The sequence below is a fragment of the Mus caroli genome, unplaced genomic scaffold (genome assembly GCF_978045245.1).
Source record: "Mus caroli unplaced genomic scaffold, Mus_caroli_1 scaffold_12, whole genome shotgun sequence".
Classification (NCBI taxonomy): domain Eukaryota; kingdom Metazoa; phylum Chordata; class Mammalia; order Rodentia; family Muridae; genus Mus; species Mus caroli.
Genome location: NW_028227267.1, coordinates 59,181,511 through 59,193,787, shown reverse-complemented (window position 1 = coordinate 59,193,787; position 12,277 = coordinate 59,181,511). Strand labels below are relative to the sequence as shown.

Below are 12,277 nucleotides of genomic sequence, written 5' to 3'. Positions count from 1 at the left end.
GAAGAAGAAGAAGAAGAAGAAGAAGAAGAAGAAGAATTGAACATGAGAAAATAATTCTGGTATATCATGAAAAGACCTAGCCTCCAAATTGTGGGCATAGGAGAATACTACAATAAAGGCACAGATAATATCTTCAGTGACATCATCTAAGAAAAATTTCCCAAATCCATACTGAGATGCTTATCCAGGTAGAGGCCTATAGAAACCAAGTAGACAAGACCAGAGAAGAAATTCTCTATGGTATATTATAGTTAAAACATTGAAAACTGAAGGAGAGGGGTCCCTACTCTTACTAAGGTATTAGATTACACTGGACTCCTTAACAGAAACCTGTAGAGCCAGAGGGACCTATATAGAAAGATCAGGTAACACATTTTAATTTATATAATCATAATTATTGTGTTCTTCACATCAAAACAATCATCCATCCTGACCAAGTAGGTTTCATCCCAGGGATGCAGGGATGGTTCAATATACGGAAATCCATCAACGTAATCCAGTATATAAACAAACTCAAAGACAAAAACCACATGGTCATCTCGTTAGATGCGGAAAAAGCATTTGACAAGATCCAACACCCATTCATGATAAAAGTCTTGGAAAGATCAGGAATTCAAGGCCCATACCTAAACATGATAAAAGCAATCTACAGCAAACCAGTAGCCAACATCAAAGTAAATGATGAGAAGCTTGAAGCAATCCCTCTAAAATCAGGGACTAGACAAGGCTGTCCACTTTCTCCATACCTATTCAACATTGTACTTGAAGTCCTAGCCAGAGCAATTCGACAACAAAAGGAGATCAAAGGGATACAAATTGGAAAAGATGAAGTCAAAATATCACTTTTTGCAGATGATATGATAGTATATATAAGTGACCCTAAAAATTCCACCAGAGAACTCCTAAACCTGATAAACAGCTTCGGTGAAGTAGCTGGATATAAAATTAACTCAAACAAATCAATGGCCTTTCTCTACACAAAGAATAAACAGGCTGAGAAAGAAATTAGGGAAACAACACCCTTCTCAATAGTCACAAATAATATAAAATATCTTGGCGTGACTCTAACTAAGGAAGTGAAAGATCTGTATAATAAAAACTTCAAGTCTCTGAAGAAAGAAATCATAGAAGATCTCAGAAGATGGAAAGATCTCCCATGCTCATGGATTGGCAGGATCAACATTGTAAAAATGGCTATCTTGCCAAAAGCAATCTACAGATTCAATGCAATCCCCATCAAAATTCCAAATCAATTCTTCAACGAATTAGAAAGTGCAATCTGCAAATTCATCTGGAATAACAAAAAACCTAGGATAGCAAAAACTCTTCTCAAGGATAAAAGAACCTCTGGTGGAATCACCATGCCAGACCTAAAGCTCTACTACAGAGCAATTGTGATAAAAACTGCATGGTACTGGTATAGTGACAGACAAATAGACCAATGGAATAGAATTGAAGACCCAGAAATGAACCCACACACCTATGGTCACTTGATCTTCGACATGGGAGCTAAAACCATCCAGTGGAAGAAAGACAGCATTTTCAACAAATGGTGCTGGCACAACTGGTTATTAACATGTAGAAGAATGCGAATCGATCCATTCCTATCTCCTTGTACTAAGGTCAAGTCTAAGTGGATCAAGGAACTTCACATAAAACCAGAGACACTGAAACTTATAGAGGAGAAAGTGGGGAAAAGCCTTGAAGATAGGGCCACAGGGGAAAAATTCCTGAATAGAACAGCAATGGCTTGTGCTGTAAGATCGAGAATTGACAAGTGGGACCTCATGAAACTACAAAGCTTCTGCAAGGCTAAAGACACCATCAATAAGACAAAAATCCACCAACAGATTGGGAAAGGATCTTCACCTATCCTAAATCAGATAAGGGACTAATATCCAATATATATAAAGAACTCAAGAAGGTGGACTCCAGAAAGTCAAATAACCCCATTAAAAAATGGGGCTCAGAACTGAACAAAGAATTCTCACCTGAGGAATACCGAATGGCAGAGAAGCACCTGAAAAAATGTTCAACATCCTTAATCATCAGGGAAATGCAACTCAAAACAACCCTGAGATTCCACCTCACACCAGTCAGAATGGCTAAGATCAAAAATTCAGGTGACAGCAGATGCTGGCGAGGATGTGGAGAAAGAGGAACACTCCTCCATTGTTGGTGGGATTGCAAGCTTGTACAACCACTCTGGAAATCAGTCTGGCGGTTCCTCAGAAAATTGGACATAGTACTACCGGAGGATCCAGCAATACCTCTCCTGGGCATATATCCAGAAGATGTCCCAACCGGTAAAAAGGACACATGCTCCACTATGTTCATAGCAGCCCTATTTATAATAGCCAGAAGCTGGAAAGAACCCAGATGTCCCTCAACAGAGGAATGGATACAGAAATTATGGTACATTTACACAATGGAGTACTACTCAGCTATTCAAAAGAATGAATTTATGAAATTCCTAGCCAAATGGATGGACCTGGAGGGCATCATCTTGAGTGAAGTAACACAATCACAAAAGAACTCACACAATATGTATTCATTGATAAGTGGATATTAGCCCAAAACTTAGGATACCCAAGATATAAGATACAATTTGATAAACGCATGAAACTCAAGAAGAATGAAGACCAAAGTGTGGACACTGTGCACCTTCTTAGAATTGGGAACAAAACACCCAGGGAAGGAGTTACAGAGACAAAGTTCATAGCTGTGATGAAAGGATGGACCATTTAGAGACTGCCGTATCCAGGGATCCATCCCATAATCAGCTTCTAAACGCTGACACCATTGCATACACTAGCAAGATTTTGCTGAAAGGACCCAAATATAGCTGTCTCTTGTGAGACGATGCCGGGGCCTAGCAAACACAGGAGTGGATGCTCACAGTCAGCTATTGGATGTATCACAGGGCTCCCAATGGAGAAGCTAGAGAAAGTACCCAAGGAGCTAAAGGGATCTGCAACCCTATTGTTGGAACAACATGATGAACTAACCAGAACCCCGGAGCTCTTGTCTCTAGCTGCATATGTATCGAAAGATGGTCTAGTCGGCCATCAATGGAAAGAGAGGCCCATTGGACTTGCAAACTTTATATGCCCCAATATAGGGGAATGCCAGGGCCAAAAGAATGGGAATGGGTGGGTAGGGAAGTGGGGGGCGCTATGGGGGACTTTTGGGATAGCATTGGAAATGTAATAGAGGAAAATATGTAATAAAAATATTAAAAATTAAAATAAATAAATAAATAAATAAATCTATTTTCAGAAAAAAAATTATTGTGTTCTTACCTCATCTGACAGATAAGAGCATTTAAATGGCAAATGATTTACCCAAGACCAGGATTATTTTCTATTAAATTTTAAAATAATTTAAAATGTGTTCATTGATACAAACATGATACATGTTGCTCAGATTCACCCTACTCCTCTATCTTTTCCTCTTCCTGTTCTGCTGAGCCCTTCTTCTTCTTCCCAACATTTTTCCGTTTCTCTCTTCCTCCTCCTCACTGATTTGATTTAGCATTGCCAAGGCCAACCTTGCATATATGGAGTGTATATCTTCTGAAGATATACAATGGTATATATGGAGTATCACAATCTGCTGAAGGTTTTACACATGAAAATAGACTCACAGTATGATAAGACGTGTATTTATGTGCACGTGACCATCTAAGCATGAAATTGTCGTGAAGTTCCTGTTACTAGTCATACCATTTATTCGTAAGTAGACAAGGAACTTGTATCTACTTTCGGTGCCTTCTCCTGGAATCTAAGAAGACAGAGGTCAACATGTCACCACATCTTCTTCTTCTTGGATTCCTTCTTCTTCGCCCGACAGCAGATGGTCCAGTCCTCGCAGTATCTGATGGCGTATTCATTAGCTTTGCACTTCATCCTGCAGTGGCGGTGCTTTGAAAAACAGTCCTGATTCTCAAGGAAGCTCCTGGCTTTGAAAAGAGAAGACAAATACATTTCACTGTATTGCTTATTTGCTATTATTTCTTGTGTGTTTGTTTATGGCGGCGGCGGGGGGCGTGGTTGTTATTTTTTAAAGGATTTGTTTTCACTACTTCAAAAATTTGTGTATGGCAGCTTGGTCTTCATGTAGGTTCCTTAACAATTAGAGCAGAGGCTGTCTCTGACTCTGTTGCCTGCCTTTGGCTCCCCCTCCCCTAGCTGGGCTGCCTTGTCTGGCTTCAGTGGGAGAGGATGCACTTAGTCCTGCTGTGACATGGTGTCTTAGGGCAGGTTGGTGCCTAAGGGAGGCTTCCCTTTCTCTGAGAAGGGGAGGAGGTAATGGGAGGAGGGGCTTGTGAGGCTGGGACTAGGAGAAGAGGAGGGAGGGGGCTGCTGTCATGATATAAAGTGAATAAATACATTAATTAATGAAAGAAATTGTGTCTGTCTGTCTGTCTGCCACATTCGTGTGAATGCCCACCAAGTCCAGAAGAGGATGCTGGATTCCCTAGAGCTGGGGTTATAGATGACTGTGAGCCACCTGACATGGGTGCTGTGACTCAAACTCCGAACCTTTGCAAAAACAGTGGCTTAAGTGCTGAGTCACCTCTCCAGTCCCTTTGTTGCTAATTTTTATTTTTAGTGCTAATTTAATTTTAAAAGCTTTACTTGATATATATGAATATTTTGCCTGCATGCATGTTTGTTCACCATGTGCGTGCCTGGTGCCCGCAGAGGCCAGAAGAAGGTGTCAGATCCCCTGGAGCTGGAGTTACAGATGATTGAGATCTGACATGTAGGTTCTGAGAATTGAAGTCAGGTTCCACACAAGAGCAGCTAGGACACCCAACCATCGAGTTATCTCTCCAGCCTAGCCATTGAGCTATCTCTCTAGCTCCTATTACTTATTATTATTTTTGTTTAAAATAGTTCATGATTTAAGAAAAGAATAGCAAACACTCACAGAATATAAGAAAAACAACACTAAAAATGAATGTGAGAGAAAACACAAAGAAGATGAACACAGACAAACGACAATTTCCTCTGGAAAGGGTAGGTTAAGGGGGCAGCCACTGAGAGGGGACAGAATTATTTATTATACATTTCTACCTATGGTGGGGGAAAAAGGCAGGTTAATTCCTGAAGCAAAATTATTTCAAGTGTATTCATAGCAGCTACGTTGTGGGATCAGTCTATGTGCTAGTCCACGGATGTGTGGTTAAAGAAATGGATCAGGGTATGAAGAAGGACAGGAATATGCTGTTTGCAGGAAAGTAAGTGAAAAGACCATGCTAAGCAAAACCTCCAGACCAGAAAGAAAGCACTGAATGCTGCTTCCCCCTTTTTTCCTCCTTTGGAGTTTGAAACAGAATCTCACTATGTGGGCTTGAATGGCTAGGTACTTATCATGTAGCCCAGGTTATCACTGAACTCACAATGCCAATCCTCCTGGCTCAGCCTCTGAAGTGCTTAGATGATAGGTGTGTCACTGTGCCCAGCCTTGCATGGTCTCTGTCATGTGTGGAATCTAGAATAAATGAAACATCTAAGCAGGGTGGAGACGGTCAAAGAAATGAAGCTGGAGGAAAAGATTCAGGAAGGGGAGGACGCGATGCCTGGATGGGGCCCTGGGGCGCACCATTGGAGGCGGCTGAACTCTATCTTTGCTGCTACAGTCCTGTTTTGTCTGGTCACTCTTCTTCAAGATGTCCTATACATAAATATGACCAGGCTAAGCCAGTAGCACTGTCTCCAACTCCCCACCAAGGATTAGTTTGGGGACCTTCCTTGTTGACACAGAGAATGCCTTTCTCTTCACCTGTTATCACTTAAGAGGTGCTACATATTACAGAAGTGGCAGAGGGTTGTGAGTCACCATGTAGATGCTGGGAGTCAAACCAGTGCTCTCAACCACTGAGTCATCTCTTCAGTCCAGTGCAACAGTTTTCAGTAACAGAACGAATGATGAACTCAGGCTGAGACGAACTTGGAAACATTGTTCCGAGTGGAAGAAGCCAGACCGGAGGGCCATAGGTTGTATTGCTGTGTCTATATTCAAGGTCCAGAGTGGGAGAGACCTCCAGGGCATCAGGAGAGGGAGAAGGAAGAATGTCTGGAATGGAGAGTGGCAATGGCTGCATAACTTACAAACATACTGAAAGAGTAAATTATCTCTCAATAAAAATATAAAGCAACACCAATGTTCAGGGAAATTGTTAATTGTGGCTAGTGTGCATTCAAAATGACAAATCATCAGAAGATAATGAAAATCCAGGTAGAGGTATTTGTTATATAATACTGGTAGATTTTTAAATTTAAATTTGGAAGATTAAATTGATGATTTAGCGCATGACTAATAATTAAGGCGAAACTGTTGTTGATTGCCCATCAGACCTCAATGGTAAGACCCTGACAAGGTCATGTGCCTTCATCACAGGACGTAGAAGATCAGGCTGGAACAGTGATGACACGTCTTCCCACTGGCTTGCCCTCACACTGTGGAAAGGTGTTGCAGGCTTCCAGGGAGGGTCGTCACCAACAGTCTCACTCAGCCATAAGCTCAGTGTAAGATGACAATACAGACTGAGCCCCCTGGTGCAATAGCAGCAAGTCTGCCACACAAACAGCCACTTTCAAATGAGATTGGGTCCTGAGTCACAGGAAGATTGGTCCCGTGAACACATCTGGTGCTGCAAACCTGGTCAAAAGCCAGTGGCTCAGGAGGTGGTCAGCCCTAGTGGAAGGCAGCTGCTGTTTTGCTAATGGGCATGGCAGACTCATCAATACCATCAATACCGTCTAAGTAGCTGCTTAGGCCCATAGATCAGTGCTGCTGTCAGAGCCTGGCAAAGAAGATCAGGAATTCAAGGCCCATACCTAAACATGATAAAAGCAATCTACAGCAAACCAGTAGCCAACATCAAAGTAAATGGTGAGAAGCTTGAAGCAATCCCTCTAAAATCAGGGACTAGACAAGGCTGTCCACTTTCTCCATACCTATTCAACATTGTACTTGAAGTCCTAGCCAGAGCAATTCGACAACAAAAGGAGATCAAAGGGATACAAATTGGAAAAGATGAAGTCAAAATATCACTTTTTGCAGATGATATGATAGTATATATAAGTGACCCTAAAAATTCCACCAGAGAACTCCTAAGCCTGATAAACAGCTTCGGTGAAGTAGCTGGATATAAAATTAACTCAAACAAATCAATGGCCTTTCTCTACACAAAGAATAAACAGGCTGAGAAAGAAATTAGGGAAACAACACCCTTCTCAATAGTCACAAATAATATAAAATATCTTGGCGTGACTCTAACTAAGGAAGTGAAAGATCTGTATAATAAAAACTTCAAGTCTCTGAAGAAAGAAATTATAGAAGATCTCAGAAGATGGAAAGATCTCCCATGCTCATGGATTGGCAGGATCAACATTGTAAAAATGGCTATCTTGCCAAAAGCAATCTACAGATTCAATGCAATCCCCATCAAAATTCCAAATCAATTCTTCAACGAATTAGAAAGTGCAATCTGCAAATTCATCTGGAATAACAAAAAACCTAGGATAGCAAAAACTCTTCTCAAGGATAAAAGAACCTCTGGTGGAATCACCATGCCGGACCTAAAGCTCTACTACAGAGCAATTGTGATAAAAACTGCATGGTACTGGTATAGTGACAGACAAATAGACCAATGGAATAGAATTGAAGACCCAGAAATGAACCCACACACCTACGGTCACTTGATCTTCGACAAGGGAGCTAAAAACATCCAGTGGAAGAAAGACAGCATTTTCAACAAATGGTGCTGGCACAACTGGTTGTTAACATGTAGAAGAATGCGAATCGATCCATTCCTATCTCCTTGTACTAAGGTCAAGTCTAAGTGGATCAAGGAACTTCACATAAAACCAGAGACACTGAAACTTATAGAGGAGAAAGTGGGGAAAAGCCTTGAAGATATGGGCACAGGGGAAAAATTCCTGAATAGAACAGTAATGGCTTGTGCTGTAAGATCGAGAATTGACAAGTGGGACCTCATGAAACTACAAAGCTTCTGCAAGGCTAAAGACACCATCAATAAGACAAAAAAACCACCAACAGATTGGGAAAGGATCTTCACCTATCCTAAATCAGATAAGGGACTAATATCCAATATATATAAAGAACTCAAGAAGGTGGACTCCAGAAAGTCAAATAACCCCATTAAAAAATGGGGCTCAGAACTGAACAAAGAATTCTCACCTGAGGAATACCGAATGGCAGAGAAACACCTGAAAAAATGTTCAACATCCTTAATCATCAGGGAAATGCAACTCAAAACAACCCTGAGATTCCACCTCACACCAGTCAGAATGGCTAAGATCAAAAATTCAGGTGACAGCAGATGCTGGCGAGGATGTGGAGAAAGAGGAACACTCCTCCATTGTTGGTGGGATTGCAAGCTTGTACAACCACTCTGGAAATCAGTCTGGCGGTTCCTCAGAAAATTGGACATAGTACTACCGGAGGATCCAGCAATACCTCTCCTGGGCATATATCCAGAAGATGTCCCAACCGGTAAAAAGGACACATGCTCCACTATGTTCATAGCAGCCCTATTTATAATAGCCAGAAGCTGGAAAGAACCCAGATGTCCCTCAACAGAGGAATGGATACAGAAATTATGGTACATTTACACAATGGAGTACTACTCAGCTATTAAAAAGAATGAATTTATGAAATTCCTAGCCAAATGGATGGACCTGGAGGGCATCATCTTGAGTGAAGTAACACAATCACAAAAGAACTCACACAATATGTATTCATTGATAAGTGGATATTAGCCCAAAACTTAGGATACCCAAGATATAAGATACAATTTGATAAACGCATGAAACTCAAGAAGAATGAAGACCAAAGTGTGGACACTGTGCACCTTCTTAGAATTGGGAACAAAACACCCAGGGAAGGAGTTACAGAGACAAAGTTCATAGCTGTGATGAAAGGATGGACCATTTAGAGACTGCTGTATCCAGGGATCCGTCTCATAATCAGCTTCTAAACGCTGACACCATTGCATACACTAGCAAGATTTTGCTGAAAGGACCCAAATATAGCTGTCTCTTGTGAGACGATGCCGGAGCCTAGCAAACACAGGAGTGGATGTTCACAGTCAGCTATTGGATGTATCACAGGGCTCCCAATGGAGAAGCTAGAGAAAGTACCCAAGGAGCTAAAGGGATCTGCAACCCTATTGTTGGAACAACATGATGTACTAACCAGAACCCCGGAGCTCTTGTCTCTAGCTGCATATGTATCGAAAGATGGCCTAGTCGGCCATCAATGGAAAGAGAGGCCCATTGGACTTGCAAACTTTATATGCCCCAATATAGGGGAATGCCAGGGCCAAAAGAATGGGAATGGGTGGGTAGGGAAGTGGGGGGCGCTATGGGGGACTTTTGGGATAGCATTGGAAATGTAATTGAGGAAAATATGTAATAAAAATATTAAAAATCAAAAAAAAAAAAGAAGTTTCTCTCTGCACTGGGCTGATATCAGTGACTGCAAAGATGGTCACAGTACAGAGAGTAAATGATAGTGGAATACCCATCTCTAAGAGGGACATCTGTATTAACAGCCCCCCTTCTGCCCAGGGGCAAGGATTTTGTGTTTTGTGTGTGTGTGTGTGTGTGGTGGTGGTGGTGGTGGTGGTGGTGGTGGTGAGAGAGAGAGAGAGAGAGAGAGAGAGAGAGAGAGAGAGAGAGAGAGAGAGAGAGAGAGAAACCGAATTCTGGATCCAACATGATGACTTTCCAGCACCTATGGCAAACTGTACAAGATTCCTATATGGGGGCCCATCAATATTCTGTCAGGGGGAGGGTGGAGCTGCTGGCTCACCCTTCCTGAGTATTTATATTCAGCTAGTAGTTGATGGGGGGAGGGAGAAACTTTTTTTTCAGTGATGTAACCATTGGTAATTTTCCTGTGTTCCTGAAAATGAACTCTGACATATGCTTCTATAAATAACACTAATGGGACTCATTGGAACACACATATACACACACATGTACATGCACACACACATTCACACACATGAAAGGAAGGGAGAAGGACCAAAAGAGAGAGAGAGAGAGAGAGAGAGAGAGAGAGAGAGAGAGAGAGAGAGAGAGAGAGAGAGAGAAAGGAAGGAAGGAAGGAAGGAAGGAAGGAAGGAAGGAAGGAAGGAAGGAAGGAAGGAAGGAAGGCATAAATAGAGACTTCTACAGAAAACCACAACCAATCAGAATGCAGAGTTGTGGAGCCTAGTTCCAAGGGATAAATCTACAAAACTCTCCCGCACTGAAGGCTCAGGAAACATGGAAGACAGGATGAGAAGATTCTAAGAGCCAGAGGAGCAGGGATTTTGCTACGAAATGGTGTCTCCTAATAATGTCAGACGCTACACCCACAAAGTCTCACTAACATGACTGCCTATACATGGCAGCGGAACAAGGATAGCAGTAACAGACATGCTGCTGTGTAGGGGGAAAGCCCATGAGAGACCTCTACACAAAGAACTACAGGCAACCAAGGAGCGCTGAGAGTGGGAGAAACAGTCTTCCCCAGGAAGAGCACACGGCTGGTGTGCTCCAATACCAAAAGTGTCATCCCTGAAAGTATACATACAAGTAACATCATACAGACTGAACAGGTTATAGTTACCAATATATATGTATATAGAGTTATACATCCCTAATAGGCATGCAACAACAAGTAATTGAAAAAAAGAAAAAAAAAGCTATGAGTTTGAAAAAGAGCAAGGAAGGGGATATGGGAGGGCTTGAGGGAGAAAAGGGAAGGGGGAATTGCATAATTATATCATTATCTAAAACAAAACAAAAACCCCAAACCCAAGGGAATCTCCTATATCAAACACTAACAAACAAAACAAAAATAAATCACCCCCCCCCAAACAAACCAACCCAACCCATGCAGGCAGAGGCTGGCTGGCAAGAGGAAAGAGGCTTTGAAGAGGGAGATGGGTGCAAGATGAGGGATTCAATATAACCAAAATATGCCATGTACATGTATGAAAGTGTCACAATGAAACCCATTATCATGGGTAATTAATAAGTGCTAATAAACATTAAAAATGAACTCAGCTGGAGCCTTCATTCCTACCTTATATAATTCCCACATAGACTAAGTAAAACCATAAGAGTTTCAACTGACCTTAAAGGATCATATAACACAGGCCTCTGCCTCCTGCTGGCAGCATCTGTGACCCCAGGACAATGGCGGAGGATGTGCCTCATCTCCCTCTCTCACCTTCTTCTAACCCAGCTTCCTTTTCTCCACTCCTCAAATTTCTTTCATACCTTGCATCTCCTCCACCTCTATTTTCACACCCCTGGAATGAAAAGCGTTTGTCTTACCCAGAGGAACTATGGTTAACAAGGTGAGGACCCCCAGGATGGAGAACAGGACCCTCATAGCAGAGGAGGGAGGCCAATGAGAACCAGAGGCTGGAATGAGTAGAGCCTCTCTGTGGCCTTGGCCCAGGAGTTGTAAGTTGCCGCATGGTTATTGAACCTTTCAGTAGCAAGAACATTTCTGTGTTCCAATGAGGCTTTGTACCAGGAGGTAGCATGCAACGGACATGACTGTCATTCGATTTAAGCACACTAATAATCACATTTATGAAACACTGGCTGGGTGTGGGCTCAGATGGTGAACACAGAGCGGGGAGGGTAGTAACAGTCCTGAGAAGGTGAGGAGACATACAGCTAACAACCTGTGTCTTCTCATGGTTTCTGGAGCTATGCCAGTTAAGGCCCCCCTTACAGAGGGAAAGTATTCCCTTGATGTGACATCATGCTGATCTGTCAGTGTTTTGAGGAATAGACATTCGGATCCAAAACTATACATAGGCTAGTGGTGTGTGTGTGTGTGTGTGTGTGTGTGTGTGTGTGTGTGTGTGTGAGGGATTGGGGGGTGGGGAAGAGCTTCAACTATTATTTGAATAACTGAATGAGGCCAACTAACTTCTATACTAAAAATCCTAGTGAACACAAATTGTTCACACTTCCCAGATGTAAAGTTACACAAGAAGAATTAAGGTATTTTAAAACACACAGAGGCACACGGCACAGGAGCCAACGAAAAGGCAACGGGAGCATATTTCTGACTGAGTGACCTACTGGGTTCTGATGAGACATAGTGGATACCAGAGCCGTCTTGAGAGGCCCAGGGAAGGTTTACAGAAGGCAGAGGCTTTAGAAACTAAGAAGTATGTCTATATCCTTGATAGTGATCTTTATAACTTTAAATTTAAAAAAAAAAAGTG

At 42.0% G+C, this 12,277-nt stretch overlaps 1 protein-coding gene across 1 annotated transcript; it reads right to left on the bottom strand.

Annotated features, from left to right (window-relative positions):
• Positions 1-3,806: 3,806 nt before the first annotated feature.
• On the bottom strand, positions 3,807-11,424 carry LOC110309920 (beta-defensin 43). Its single transcript, XM_021182679.2, has 2 exons — positions 11,367-11,424; positions 3,807-3,961 (listed from the first exon to the last, which is right to left on the bottom strand). The coding sequence occupies exons 1-2, from the start codon at positions 11,422-11,424 to the stop codon at positions 3,807-3,809; spliced, it is 213 nt and encodes a 70-aa protein (XP_021038338.1).
• Between the last annotated feature and the right edge of the window lie 853 nt (positions 11,425-12,277).

Coding starts and splice junctions, on each gene's coding strand:
- LOC110309920 (XM_021182679.2), bottom strand. CDS start 11,424: ATGAGGGTCCTGTTCTCCATCCTGGGGGTCCTCACCTTGTTAACCATA. Junction 3,962..11,366: donor GTTAACCATAGTTCCTCTGG/GTAAGACAAACG, acceptor CTCTTTTCAAAG/CCAGGAGCTTCCTTGAGAAT.